General features: G+C 41.8%; 1 protein-coding gene across 5 annotated transcripts in view; it reads left to right on the forward strand.

The window, feature by feature from the left end:
* Positions 1–15,808, forward strand: part of lats2 (large tumor suppressor kinase 2) — a 94,229-nt gene that overhangs the window by 7,284 nt on the left and 71,137 nt on the right. For 3 of the 5 annotated variants that reach the window (XR_010975203.1, XM_068033646.1, XM_068033647.1), the window contains exon 3: positions 4,385–4,915. Coding sequence is in view for 4 of the 5 variants with exons in the window: in XM_068033646.1 (XP_067889747.1) it covers positions 4,577–4,915 (339 nt within the window). In the remaining variant the exon portion in view is untranslated. The remainder of the gene's footprint in view (positions 1–4,384; positions 4,916–15,808) is intronic. The other 2 variants (XM_068033648.1, XM_068033649.1) reach the window with 1 other exon arrangement.

Here is a 15,808-nt window from a genome sequence, read left to right on the forward strand (position 1 = left end):
CAGCAATGCCTTCTTTCTAGTTGGGCTGAGAACATACTGATCAAGGAAGTTCTCCTGAACACATTTCAGAAATTCCTCCCCCTCCTTACCCATTACTCTAATATCCCAATAGATATTAGGGTAATTAAAGTCCCCCAATGTCACCACTGTATAGCAGGTATGAAATACTACTTTTGAATAGCATTGCTTTTCTCAGATATGGGGATATATAGGGGCCTTAACACCCCTGGCTAGGAAGGAGTAGACATCAGCCAGAATTCCTGCTTTCTGATTGTTATCCAGTGTCTCCTGTTGCAAATTATGCCAATGCAGTCACTTGGTGAGGTCAAGGTGAAGCTTGGCTGTGATATCCTCCATAGTCACATCGCCTGCCTCGGTGCCTTGGCCCATGTGTAAATAATGGCCATGAGGGAGCTATCCAGCGCTGCTGACAAATGTATAACCGTATCCCATCAAGAGACAGCATTTTTATGAGAGTAGGAAAGAAGGGGGGAGATATTAGAGGGGGATAAACTGTGCTCTTAAATATTCAAGTAGTCAGTTACCCTACTGATGAATATAAGATGTTCTCAGCAGCTTTCAAAATATACACATTTTTCACAGTTCAGGATACTGTAAAATCTTCATTGTGAATATTCTGAAATAGATATAGACAAATATGTCAAAATGCATAACATTTCAAAATATTCTCGGAAAATCAGAATTTGCAACCATGGTTTTTTTTACTGTAGTCCTCAGAAGATTCATATATGTGTATGTGTAAGTAAGCAACAAAAAGAGATGGAATAAAGTGAATACAATCTAGTGACTGTTCAGTCAGCAATTTCGCATTTAATTTTCTGTTGTCACAGATTACATCATGTGTGACTGTGGAAAAGGTAAATTCTCCCTCCTTGTCCTTCTTGACCTGCTTGCAGCCTTTGACATGGTTGACCACACCATCCTCCTCCAACACCTTTCCACTGTCATCCAGCTGGTTGGGACTGCATTCTTCTCTATCTAAGAGCATCCAGAACATCATTCCCTCTTGACTGATCCCCCAAGGATCTGCCCTTGGCCCCTCCTATTTCTCATCTTCAAGCTGCCCCTTGGCGACATCATCTGAAAGTACAGTATTAATTTTCACATGCATGGTGATGACACCCAACTCTACCTCATCACCACCTCTCACGACTCATTCACGGTTGTTAAATTATCAGACTGCTTATCTGACATTCAGTACTGGAGGATCAGAAATTTCTTCCAATTAGTCGGATCATAAGATCACAACATAAGAAACAAGAGCAGGAATAGACCATTTGGCCCCTCGAGCCTGCTGCACCATTCAATAAGATCAGGGCTGATTTGATTGTGGCCTTAACTCCAATTACCTACCAGACCCCATAACCCTTGACTCCCTTGTAGATCAAAAATCTGCATAACTCAGCCTTGAATACATTCAATGACCCAGCCTCCCCTGCTTTCTGGGGAAGAGAATTCCAAAGATTGACAACCCTCAGAGAAGAAATTCCTCCTCATCTCCATCTTAAAAGGGAGACCCCTTATTTTGAAACTATGCCTCCTAGTTCCAGATTTCCCACGAGGGGAAACATCCTCTAAGCATCTAACCTGTCAAGCCCCTCAGAATCTTATATGTTTCAATAAGATCACCTCTCATTCTTCTAAACTCCAATAAGTATAGGCTCAACCAGCTGAACCTTTCCTCATAATATAACCCTTTCATCCCAGAATATTGGGAAGACTGAAGCCATTGTCTTCAGTCACTGCTTCAAACACCATTCCCTAACTACCGCCTCCATCCCTCTCCCTGACAACTGTTGGAGACTAAACCATACTATTCACAACCTTGGTATCGTATTTGACCTTGAGTTGAGCTTTCAACCACATATCCACGCCATCACTTATCACCGCCTATTGCCACCTCCGAAACATCGCCTGACTTTTCCTCTTCCTCAGCTCATCTGCTGCTGAACCCCTCATTCAGGAATATCAGGAATAAAAGAATGACTAGAGTTAGATTAGGGCCAATCAAGGATAGTAGTGGGAAGTTGTGTGTGGAACCAGAGGAGGTAGGGGAAGCGTTAAATGAATATTTTGCGTCAGTATTTACAGTAGAGAAAGAAAATGTTGTCGAGGAGAATACTGAGATTCAGGCTACTAGGCTAGATGGGATTGAGGTTCACAAGGAGGAGGTGTTATCAATTTTGGAAAGTGTGAAAATAGATAAGTCCCCTGGGCCAGATGGGATTTATCCTAGGATTCTCTGGGAAGCTAGGGAGGAGATTGCAGAGCCTTTGTCCTTGATCTTTATGTCGTCATTGTCGACAGGAATAGTGCCGGAAGACTGGAGGATAGCAAATGTTGTCCCCTTGTTCAAGAAGGGGAGTAGAGACAGCCCTGGTAATTATAGACCTGTGAGCCTTACTTCGGTTGTGGGTAAAATGTTGGAAAAGGTTATAAGAGACAGGATTTATAATCATCTTGAAAAGAATAAGTTCATTAGCGATAGTCAGCACGGTTTTGTGACGGGTAGGTCGTGCCTCACAAACCTTATTGAGTTTTTCGAGAAGGTGACCAAACAGGTGGATGAGGGTAAAGCAGTGGATGTGTATATGGATTTCAGTAAGGCGTTTGATAAGGTTCCCCATGGTAGGCTATTGCAGAAAATACGGAAGTATGGGGTTGAAGGTGATTTAGAGCTTTGGATCAGAAATTGGCTAGCTGAAAGAAGACAGAGGGTGATGGTTGATGGCAAATGTTCATCCTGGAGTTTAGTTACTAGTGGTGTACCGCAAGGATCTGTTTTGGGGCCACTGCTGTTTGTCATTTTTATAAATGACCTGGAAGATGGTGTAGAAGGGTGGGTTAGTAAATTTGCGGATGACGCTAAGGTCGGTGGAGTTGTGGATAGTGCCGAAGGATGTTGTAGGGTACAGAGGGACATAGATAGGCTGCAGAGCTGGGCTGAGAGATGGCAAATGGAGTTTAATGCGGAAAAGTGCGAGGTGATTCACTTTGGAAGGAGTAACAGCAATGCAGAGTACTGGGCTAATGGGAAGATTCTTGGTAGTGTAGATGAGCAGAGAGATCTTGGTGTCCAGGTGCATAAATCCCTGAAGGTTGCTACCCAGGTTAATAGGGCTGTTAAGAAGGCATATGGTGTGTTAGCTTTTATTAGTAGGGGGATCGAGTTTCGGAGCCACGAGGTCATGCTGCAGCTGTACAAAACTCTGGTGAGACCGCACCTGGAGTATTGCGTGCAGTTCTGGTCACCGCATTATAGGAAGGATGTGGAAGCTATGGAAAGGGTGCAGAGGAGATTTACTAGGATGTTGCCTGGTATGGAGGGAAGGTCTTACGAGGAAAGGCTGAGGGACTTGAGGTTGTTTTCGTTGGAGAGAAGGAGGAGGAGAGGTGACTTAATAGAGACATATAAGATAATCAGAGGGTTGGATAGGGTGGATAGTGAGAGTCTTTTTCCTCGGATGGTGATGGCAAACACGAGGGGACATAGCTTTAAGTTGAGGGGTGATAGATATAGGACAGATGTCAGAGGTAGTTCCTTTACTCAGAGAGTAGTAGGGGAGTGGAACGCCCTGCCTGCAACAGTAGTAGACTCGCCAACTTTAAGGGCATTTAAGTGGTCATTGGATAGACATATGGATGAAAATGGAATAGTGTAGGTCAGATGGTTTCACAGGTCGGCGCAACATCGAGGGCCGAAGGGCCTGTACTGCGCTGTAATGTTCTAATTCTAATTCATGACTTTGTTACCTCTAGACTTGACTGTTCCAACACACCCGTGGCTGGTCTCCCACATTCTACCCCTCTGTAAAGTTGAGGTCATCCAAAACTCTGTTGCTAGTGTCTTTACCCACACCAAGTCCTGTTCAGCTATCACCTCTGTGCTCGCTGATATATATTGACTCCCGGTCAAGCAATGCCTTGATTTTAAAATTCTCATCCTTATTTTCAAATCCCTCATTGCCCTGCCCCTCCCTCTATCTGTAATCTTCTCAAGCCCCACAGCCCTCCAAGATATCTATGCTAATCTAGTTCTGGCCTCTTGAGCATCCCCGATTTTAATTGCTCCACTTTTGGTGGCTGTGCCTTGAGCTCCCAAGGCCCTAAGCTCCGGAATTCCCTCCCTAAACATCTCCAACTTTTTACCTCTCTTCCTTTAAGATGCTCTTTAAAACCTACCTCTTTGACCAAGCTTTTAGTCAACTGCCCTAATATTGCCTTATGTGGCTCAGTGTCTAATTATGCTTTTTAATGCTGCTTTAAAGTGCCTTAGGGCATTTTATTATATTAAAGGTGCAATAGAAATATAAGTTGTTGTTGTTTTTGTCGCAATCTTATTGTGACCTCTTCTACATTTCAGGTTATGATGCCTATAAGAATGAAGTCAAAGTAAACTTTATGTTGAAAAAAATTTAAGGACCACAAGTAGGCATCAGTAAAAGGAATAAAACTACAATGATTACAGAAAACTAAACGTTAACTTTCTGAAAATCTTTGCAGCACCAGAAACCCAAAGACAGCTTATTTATGATAAACAAAAGTTGGTTTTGTGATGAGGCCAAAGACATTTCCAGCCACTTTGTATGCTGGAAACAGCCGCCAGAGACTGCAGGAAATTCGGGAGGGGTTGAAGCAGCCACATAAACCTTCAGGTCAGGCTTTAAATGTTGGCTCTAACAATGAAACCCAGCTTGATCCGAAATCCACGGTTGGAAAGGATGCCACCAGACAGCAGCAGATGCGACCTGTCCCAAAATTTGGGCCTTATCAGAAAGCTCTCCGAGAAATCAGAAATTCCCTGATGCCGTTTGCAAATGAGTCGGGTTCATCTACCAGTGTTGAAGTAAACAGACAGATGCTTCAAGAATTGGTGAATGCTGGATGTGATCAGGTATGTCACATAGATATGACTTTTTGCTGTATGTCATTATTTTATAAGTTTATGCTTCATTCTTGAAAGTTTTGAGTTCTGCTGGGTAGCAGAAAATATACTGATCCCAGATATCCATGGGGCCAGCTGCAAATTCAGGGTGTAATTTGGCCAAGAGCTCAGGAAAAGAAATAGGGCAGGACTCAGAAATGCTGGATCCTAGCCCAGTCTTATGAATTTCTGTCAGGGCCTGTTGTGTGGAACTCTGTCTGCATCATATATGGGCGATGACGTCTGAGGGGGCATGGCTACCAGGAAGTGAATTCTGACACTAGGAATTTTCTCAGAGATGTTCTGCGTTCTGCTATGCAACTAGGATGAACCCAGCATACAGGTCAACTAAGGGGTCGAAGTGGCCATGATATACAGGCTTGAGACTTGGCCTGAAAGATCTCAGAAATTGTCTCCTCTGACAAAGAGACCTGATTATTTTTGCCGCTGCATTTTCTGGAAGTGGGGTGCAGACAGTGGTTTACTCTCCCCCCACCACCTCCTCCCCAACCTCACTAAGCAAGCATTCGATGCTGCTTATCCCACCTCCTTTGGTGGGTACCAAAAGCAGATCAACAGCAGTGTGCTGCACTTGTCACTGCCATGTAAATGAGCTGACGCTGGATACTCAGGACTGGAAGTCACTGGAGACTTCTGAGTGTACTTCTGCCAGCAGGCCACGCCTGAGGATTTCCGAGGCCATTGTTTCATTAAACAATGCCTCATTCCCAAAAATTGTGGTTAGAAAAGAGATTTTTCCCTTCTCTGATTTCCCTCCCCCAGGATACAAGTGCTCTGTGGGTGCCTGCCAGCTGTCCTCCAGTATCTCATCCAAGTAATTAATCTCTATATAAGCCTAGACAGTGGATGTTGGCAGACTGTTTAATTGTGGGAGTCATTCTGTCTTCTTTTGACCTTTTCACATGCACAACAATCACTGGATGGTGATCAGGAATGAGAATGCTACTGATGTTATACTTTTTCCCCTAATCTGGGAAGGTGAAGCCAGCCGGAGAGTGTCTGCCGCTGTTCTGCTGAGATTAACAAATTCAGCATAGATTGGAGTGAGTTCTGGGGCTTTTTGGTCTGTGTGGCTCGGCACCACTTCACACAGTACATTTAATGCCTAAGCTTTGGGGAGTCAAAAGAAGTGTTCTAAAAGGGTTGGAATTCTGTTCAAAAGATTCATAGTGTTTTCTTTGTATATTTGCTAAATAACTCCCAATTGGAGAACTTCACATGCAGGATGTTGTCTGTCATCACTTGGTATTAGTCTGTGGTATATCCTGACTGTATGATTGCAAAACCTGCACATGCGTGGATCCACTGTCATGCAGTCTTCCCATGAACTCATTTGGTTTTTTTACTCTTAGTTGCTGTTTACTAAGAGAAATTTTATATATCACTGTTGCAGAATTCCAAATGCATGAACATTGACCCTGTCATTGTCTTATCATGAAGTTCTGGAATCCTGTCTATGTATTTTCTGTTTTACATTTTTCATTGATTGTATATTACTTTAGGTCTCTTCTGTAATTGGATAAGGTTTAAGAACTGAAGATGTTTGCTGAACCTTGATTTCATCATATTACTATAGTTTTATCTGAGTTGTGTTTTCTATTACTAATAGATAATAACACATCTCCATTTTGCATGTTGTCCTAAACATTTTCTTGATGTTGATTGAACTTAGGTTAAAATGTAAAAAAAAAGCTATTAAAGATAAATATTTTTAAAATATTTTAATTAATTGAAGAGAAAAATGACTTTTTCCTAATATTGGCAAAATATATATACTTTGTGAAGATACTCTTGTACTACTGGTTATAATTTATATTTTACTTTCAAGTCAGGTATAAAATGTTGGTGTTTGAGGAACTTTTATACGTTCTTCCTATATATTCACTTTTGCTCTGCTAAATATAAAATGGATCCATACTGTTTGCACAATAGGTTACATGATTAGCATTTTAAAGGTTAGCAAGGACTTTTGACAAAGCTGCTCAAGTTTTAGATTATAGAAAAAAAGACGCTATCGTATTATCTTAAGTTATACTTGTCTTGCTAAGGACATCTAAGAGCCGTGTTTTGGTCTGGAAAGAGGGAAAGGGAGGAAAGGTTTCATCCATTTTTTATTCTTTCATGGATGTGTGCATCGCTGGCAAGGCCAGTGTTTGTTGTCCATTCCGAATTGCCCTTGAGAAGGTGGTGGTGAGCTGCTTCTTGAACCAGTGCAGTCCGTGTGGTGAAGGTACTCCCACAGTGCTGTTAGTGATGAAGTTCCATGTTTTTGACCCACCAACAGTGAAGGAATAGCAATATAGTTCCAAGTCAGGATGGTGTGTGGCTTGGAGGGCAACTTGCAGGTGGTGGTGTTCCCATCTGTCTGCTGCCCATGTCCTTCTAGGTGGTAGAGGTTGTGGGTTTGGAAGGTGCTGTCGAAGGAGGCTTGGCAAGTTACTGCAGTGCACCTTGTAGATGGTACACACTGCTGCCATTATGTGCCGGTGGTGGAGAGAGTGAATGTTTAAGATGTTGGATGGGGTGCTGATCAAGGCTTTGTCTTGGATGGTGTTGAGCTTCTTGAATGTTGTTGGAGCTGTGCTCATCCAGGCAAGTGGAGATTATTCCATCACACTCCTGACTTGTGTAGATGGTGGACAGGCTTTGAGGAGTCAGGAGGTGAGTTACTGTACCAGCCTCTGACCTGCTCGTAGCCATGGTATTTATAGTTAAGTTTCTGGTCAATGATAACCCCCAAGATGGTGATGGTGGGGGATTCAGCGATGGTAATGCTATTGAACATCAAGGGGAATGGTTAGGTTCTCTCCTATTAGAGCCTATTAGAGATGGTCATTGCCTGGCACTTAGATTGCATAAATGTTACTTGCCACTTATCAGCCCAAGCCTGAATGTTGTCTAGGTCCTGCCGCATGCGGGCATGGAATGCTTCAGTATCTGAGCAGACGTGAATGGTACTGAACCCTGTGCAGTCATCAGCAAACATCTCCACATCTAACCTTATGAAGGAGGGAAGGTCATTGATGAAGCAGCTGAAGGTGGTTGAGCATAGGACGCTACCCTGAAGAATTCCTGCAACAATGTCCTGGAGCTGAGATGATTGGCCTCCAATGACCACAACCATCTTCCTTTGTGCTAGGTATGACTCCAACCAGTGGAGGAGAATTTTCTCCTTGATTCCCATTTACTTCAGTTTTGCCTTTGCTTCTTGATGCCACACTCCGTGAAATACTGCCTTGACGTCAAGGGCAGTCACTCTCACCTTGTATTTGGAATTTAGCTCTTCTGTCTGTGTTTGGACCAAGGCTGTAATGAGGTCTGGCGCTGAGTTGCCCTGGTGGAACCCAAACTGAGCATTGGCGAGCAGGTTATTGCTGAGTAAGTGCTGCTTGATAGCACCGCCAATGACACCTTCCATCACTTTGCTGATGATTGAGAGTAGACTGATGCGACGGTATTTGGCCAGATTGGATTTGTCCTGCTTTTTGTGGATAGGACATACCTGAGCAATTTTCCACATTGTTGGGTAGGTGCCAGTATTTTAGCTGTACTGGAACAGCTTGGCTAAGGGCGCTGCTAGTTCTGGAGCACAAGCCATCACGACTACAGCAGGGATGTTGTCAGGGTCCATAGCTTTTGCTGCATCCAGTGCGTTCAACCATTTCTTGATATCACGTGGAGTGAATTGAATTGGCTGATGAATGACATCTATGATGCTGGGGAACTCAGGAGGAGACCGAGATGGATCATCCACTCGGCACTTCTGGCTGAAAATGGTTGTAAATGCTTCAGCCTTGTTTTTTGCACTGGTGTATTAGGCTCCCCCATCATTCAGGATGGGGATATTTGTGGAGCCTCCTCCTCCTGTTAGTTGTTTAATTGTCTACTACCATTCACGGCTGTATAAGGCAGGACTGCAGAATTTTGATCTGTTGGTTGTGGGATCATTTAGCTCTGTCTGTCTCATGATTTGGAGAATTCCAAACCCATTCCTTTCTTAAGAGTAAATCTACATGGGATTTACACCAGCATATTAGCGAATTAGAAGGTCTTGCACCAACATTGTAATCTGTCACAATGAATTTTGGCTAAATAGTTAAAAAGAATTTGACCCTATGTTTTTAATTACATAGAATAATCTTATAATTCTTAAAATTATGTACAATGTATAGCACACCCCTCTTCATCTAACCCTATCAGCATAACCTTCTGTTCCTTTCTCCTTCATTTGTTTATTTTAGTTTAGAGATACAGCACTGAAACAGGCCCTTCGGCCCACCGAGTCTGTGCCGACCATCAACCACCCATTTATACTAATCCTACACTAATCCCATATTCCTACCACATCCCCACCTGTCCCTATATTTCCCTACCACCTACCTATACTAGTGGCAATTTATAATGGCCAATTTACCTACCAACCTGCAAGTTTTTTGGCTTGTGGGAGGAAACCGGAGCACCCGGAGAAAACCCACGCAGACACAGGGAGAACTTGCAAACTCCACACAGGCAGTACCCAGAATTGAACCCGGGTCGCTGGAGCTGTGAGGCTGCGGTGCTAACCACTGCGCCACTGTGCCGCTTCCCCTTAACTGTATATATGCAATATGCCACAACTACTCTTTGTGGGGTAGAGAGTTCCATGTACTATCTACTCTCTGGGTAAAGAAGTTCCTTCTAATTCCCTATTGGATTTATTGGTGGCTATCTTATATTTAGAAACCCGAGCTTTTGTCTCCCGACAAGTGGAAACATATCTTTTATGTCTACCCAATCAAACCCTTTCAGAATCTTAAATACCTCTATCAATTCATTCCTCAGCCTTCTATTTTCTAGAGAAAAGAGCCTCAGCCTGTTCAACCTTTCCTGATAGGTATAACCCAGGGTTGTCCAACCTTCTTGCGTGGGTTGGAGGCGGGCCCATTACAATTTTGTCTTACAACGAGAGCCAGTGAGACCATTTTGGAAAGATAAAGGCATTAAAAATTTATCTTACTATTAATCAAAACAACAACAAGCATGCATTTTTGTGAAGTAGCTTTAAATGAGAAGATTAATTTATTGACTTACTTTTATGTCACTATGCTGGACACTGATTTTGTGAGATACCAGGCATTTTTTTGCTTGCACAAGTAGACAATGTGTGCCCGCACACTTGTAGCGATGCGGAGTATTCTGGATAGATGTCCATCTGTCAGGAGTGATCTTGATCACTCTGTCTCCATCTCTCTCGCTCTGTCTCTGTCTCTCTCTCTCTGTCTCGCTCTCTCTTCCCCCTCTCTGTCACCCCTTTCTCCGTCCCCCCTTTCTCTCTGTCTCCCCCCCCTCTCTCTATCCCCCCCTTCTCTTCTGTCCTCCCCTCCCACCCCCCCGGTTCCGCATTCTGTCTCTGTCCACTGCCCTCTCTGTCCCTCCTCTCTCTCTCTGTTTACCCCTCTCTATCTCTCTGTTTACTCTTCTCTGTCACTCTCCCCCTCTCTCCCTCCCCCCTCGCTGATAGTTGCAGAGAGCAGGAAAGCTCAGCTGAGCAGCTTTGTGGTTGGCCAGTTTTTTTTTTAAATCGCAAGTCAGTTTCACAGCTAATAGGTGCTGGGAACGGGAACAGTGGTTTCCAAACTTCGGACAGATTCGTGGTTTCCCAGCGGGTTTCGACTTTTTTTTAAAGCCTGCCGGAAAACCCCAAATCTGTCCGAAGTTGGGAATTATTCCCGCTCCCAGCACCTGTCAGCTGTGAAACTGACTTTTGATTTTTTTTAAAGAGCCGGTCTGGCAGAAGAAGCGAATGGGAAATTTTTCATTTCTGAAATACATCCACGGGCCAGATGGAGGAAATCTTTGGTATAACCTCTCAGTTCTGGTATCATCCTTGGAATGACTATCTTTAATAAGAAGCTACATGGGCCTTCAATACCTGGAAGGAATTTTTTTGCATGCAGTTGCTGTTTTCAGGAATCTAAAAAACTTTGATAGAATGCAATTACATAGTTGGTAAAATTACTATACAGTTTTGTCACATGGTGCATGTAGGACAATACATTTAGGGTTGTTGAAAAAGGTTCTTCACATGTTGAGAAACCTGTTTATGTGAAAATGTTGAGGTTAATGGCAGTCTTTCTAAATTCTTTCAAATTCTGATTTGAACAAAATCAACTAGATATGCTGTTTTATTAGCACAGAACAATCTCCACAACAGGTAGCAAATCAAATCAAATTCTATCAATACACTCACTATATTCATAATTTTGTTTCAAATACTAACGTCCATGACCAAAATGTTTTGTTCCTTGTACGATTATTGTAATCTCAAAGTACAAAAAAAAACCCTTCTCATTATTCCAAAATACAAAAATTAATTCTCTACTACACTTTATCCTGCAACCCCAACAAAGTCCATCCCATGTAACTAAAACAATTATTTCCTTGATAGTATAACACATTGGCTTAATCTTAGCTAAAATAAATAACATTAATGTCACCATCATTGTACTTTGTGATGCACCATCCAATCCATCTTTTGGATGAGATGTAAAACCAGGGCCCTCTCAGGTGGACATAAAGAATCCCATGGCACTATTTGAAGAAGAACAGGGAAGTTCTCCTCAGTTTCCTGGCCAATATTTATCTGTAACCCACACTGCAAGAAATAAATGATCTGGTCAGTAGTTCCTTGCTGTTTGTGGGATCTTGTGTGTAAATTGGCTGCCATGTTTCCTATGTTACAAAAGCAGTAACACTTCACTGCTGAAAAGCACTTTGGGATATCCTGAGATTGTGAAAGCCACTATGTAAATGCAAGTTCTTTCTTTCATTAATTTTTCACAACGATTGTATCACATTTTAAACTCCCTTCCTTCAGCAACAACATGAAGATCCTATGCCTTGAAATGATGCTATGAAGGGAGGTGAAGAGAAAATTTGTATTTGTCCAACATTTCAAGTACAAAGCAAAAAAAGTGTCATATGATGCCAAGATACGCTGAGATAATGTTATTTTAAGATGGTGTAGCCGTAGATCTGTGCTGCCAGATTTAGTATTAAAAATATGAATTTATCAACTTGAACTCTTGGGAAGCGATTGCAACGGCATTATAGCTGCTTGAAAGTTGTTAGTAACCAAAAACAAAGTAGCCCATTGCATTTTCTGTGATTTGTAGTAATCCCAGCAGTGCAGCTACAGAAATGAGTCAGGAATTAATTCAAATTAGAAGACTTATCAATAGTTCAACAATACTGCGACCACATTTAAGCATCAAATAAAATACAGATTGTGTAAATTTATGTGATTTGGTAGTGGTTCACGTAGTCTATATTATTTTCCCTGTTTTCTCCTCTCATTTGTAATATACCATTAAACATGCAAAAGAATTTTTAAGAAAAGTGAGATGCATTGCTATAGCGGTAGATTTTTGTTCTTATCGTGTGGGTGTTAAGCATTGCCTGGGCGGAGCGCAGAAAAGCAAAGATGATGGGTGGACTGCATGCCAGTAACAAAATAAACAAGATTTTCTTCCATTTAAGTGAATGGAAGGAACATCTGGCAGATTATGCTACTGGTGAGGAATCCTCCCTACCAGATTTTTCTTTTGACACGCTGTATAGGAGATGATTAATGCTCAGTGCTTAAGGACATCCCAAGGCACTCACAACCACTTAACTACTTTTGAAGTGTAGTCACTATTGCTATGTAGGCAAACACTACAGCCAATTTATACACAGCAATATCCCACAAACAGCAAATAAGATGGATGCTCAGTTAATCTGTTTTAATGGTTTTGCTTGTGGGTGAAATGTTGGTCAGGACACCAAGAGAGCCCCTTGCAGTTCTTGGAATAATGCCATGAAATCTTTTACAGCCACCTAAATAAGTGAGTACAGCTTCAGTTTAACGACTCACCTGAAAGGCAACATCTCCAATAATGCAGCACTCTGTCAGTATTCCTCAGAAGTGTCAGTCTAAATTATGTGCTCTGGTCCTGGTAGAATCAAAGGGAAAGATGTTTGTTATCTGTTGAACAAAGTTGACGTTCATTTGTACAAGTTAATGGGAGAAAAATTATATTCAAAATGAACCACAAAGCCTGCAGAAGGGGCTAATACATGTGTGCAAAAGATTTTGCTGACTTTATCAGCTGGAAAAATGTAATGTTCATTCTGCCCCTTTGCAAATTTTCCACCTGAATTTAACTTTTTTCCTTTCTTGACACATTTTACTCTTCCATTCTTACCTGACATTATTAACTCCTTGCTGAGTAGAGTTCCATGAGCATCAATCACCCTCCATCTTCTTCTTCTTTGGCCTCCTTGTCTCGAGAGACAATGGGTAAGCGCCTGGAGGTGGTCAGTGGTTTGTGGAGCAGCGCCGGGAGTGGTTATAAAGGCCAATATTAGAGTGACAGACTCTTCCACAGGTGCTGCAGAAAAAATTGTCGGGGCTGTTACACAGTTGGCTCTCCCCTTGCGCTTCTGTCCTTTTTCCTGCCAACTGCTAAGTCTCTTTGACTCGCCACACTTTAGCCCTGCCTTTATGGCTACCCTCCATCACCTTACACATTTGGCCATTCATTATGTTTGACTCTTGACAATGTGCAATGCTAGGCTATTTGACCAAGACAGTGGAGCCCAATTCTGTTCTCACCAAACTTATACACGCACACACTTCCAGCAGATGTCACTGATTAATGATCGGAAACCAGAAACCTAGTCAGTTTTCCCTCCCTGAGACAGCGGCAGTGAAGCTAATCATAGTGCACTTACAGTAATAGCTAAATCAGCATAGGAATCATACGTAGGATGTTCTTAATCCAGGATAGTGTAGGAAAGAGCCATTGAAGTGGATGATCAGCCATGATCGTATTGAATGGCAGGGCAGGCTCGATGGGCTGAATGGTCTACTCGTGTTCCTATATTCCTATACTCAGTGGGTAAACATGCTAAGTCATTGAGATGTCAGATTAACCTTGTTTAAAATGAAAACTGAACAGCTTCTGGAAAATCTGTAAAAGTTAAACTGAAAATGAAGAGCCCTGTCTTTGCAGTGTTCAAGTGTGTCATTGTTGCACAATTTTATTCTACTGATTTGGAGAGCATAATGTTATAACTGATTTCCTTCCCAGTATTGTTAATGAACTGCATCCTTGCATTTTTCAGCATTTACCTCCTTTTAAATGAGAATTCTTTCACAGTGGATTGCAGTTAGCTTTAGTGGTAGAGCATTTTTTTAACTAGCTAACAGAAGTTAATTTATGTGTAACAGTTCAGTCCTTGAGTGTCAATTGTTTTCAAATAATTTCTGTGACATGATTGCATAAGTTAATATTTGCAGCCTAGTTTTGAATAAGACCTCTTATTTGCTCACCAGAAATTATGAGGCCAGACACAAAGTGATGATAGAGAATGTCATTGAACTAAACAGGAAAGGTCTGGTATAAACTTCATGAATGTTATGTTACATTTCCTCTTGCATTGCTGAATTTTACAGATGCATAGCTTAGGGAATATGTGCAACAATTCCTACAAACCACAAAAAATACTTCAAGGCTGCTAGCAAATGGATAATCACTACCTGAATTAATTAGCAATTTACAGAGAGAAATGGATGACATTTTAACAGGAAAGTTATTGTTTGGTACTAGGCTGTTAATTGGGTCTTGGAATTTAGTAACTCAGTTGGCAGGATGGCTATACTTTTATAGCGGTTGCATTGGAACTGTTTGCCAGAATTGGATTATTGTTTGTAGTTTTTTTATTGCAACATGTTTTTCATCTCATTTGACACTAGCTTGTTTCAGGAAAGCATAAGCAATATTTTCAGCATGATATCCAATATATTTACAGATTTCTGGGAGAAAATGTTTGTATGTCATGTGTTTGTACCCCATGCCAATTTCCTGTCCTTTTCCCTCTCCATTCCTGAAGCCAGTGATGGGATCTGGTTCCAAGGGCCATGTTCCATCATCCTGGTTTTTAGTACCTCACCCAAATGACCATTCTTCATGTCTCAGTCTAAGCAATGAATATTGCCAGACTATTCATTTTGGGGTGTGGTGGGAGTGAGAAGATTGCCACAGTCAAGCTTAATGCCCGCCCCCCCACTTTGAAGGCTGCACGCATGTGTTTTCTGTCAAAGGTCACTCAATAATAAATAAGGAGTAGGTACCCTGGCTGACTTAGTATATTAGGTTAGGGAGAGGGAAAAATAAGGTCAATTGTAATGTTATCATAACTACAACCAACAGCACCCCATTTGAGATCAGGTGTTGCAGTAAATGTATCCACACAGATTAAAATAATGAAGTTAAATCAGACAATTAAATTGACAAAGTACTTAGTTGACACATGGCTCAAGATGATCAAATAATGGTCTATGTTTTTGAGAGACTAGTGCCACAAGCCACACCAATTGCATACAACGTTCCTGCAGGGATGCTGATTAACGAATTAGCATCCAAGGAACATTTTCCCCTTCAAAAATAGTCTATCATTTGATCAAAGTTTTCTGGACCTGGGATACAGACAAATTGTGCAGCTATTTCAGTAGTGTCTGCAAACTTATCACCACTTTTAAAAGACATGCATACATGCCTAGTAGGATGAAATTGCTATTTTTGTCACTGTCGCGACTGTCCAAATTAAAAATATTTCCTGACGATGAAATGTGTGATATAATGGTCAGGAATTTCCTCAGAGCTGCTCCCGCTCCAGTGTTGGGAGAATTTACTTGTGTAAACGGGGTTGCCGCCATACTTCTGCTGAAGGCAGCATGTTGGAACGGGGCATTTCCGAGGAAATTCCTGGTCATTGTTTTAAAAACACAGATTTGTAAAATCAAAGCATGTTTTTGAG

The sequence above is a fragment of the Heterodontus francisci genome, chromosome 6 (assembly GCF_036365525.1).
Source record: "Heterodontus francisci isolate sHetFra1 chromosome 6, sHetFra1.hap1, whole genome shotgun sequence".
Taxonomy (NCBI): domain Eukaryota; kingdom Metazoa; phylum Chordata; class Chondrichthyes; order Heterodontiformes; family Heterodontidae; genus Heterodontus; species Heterodontus francisci.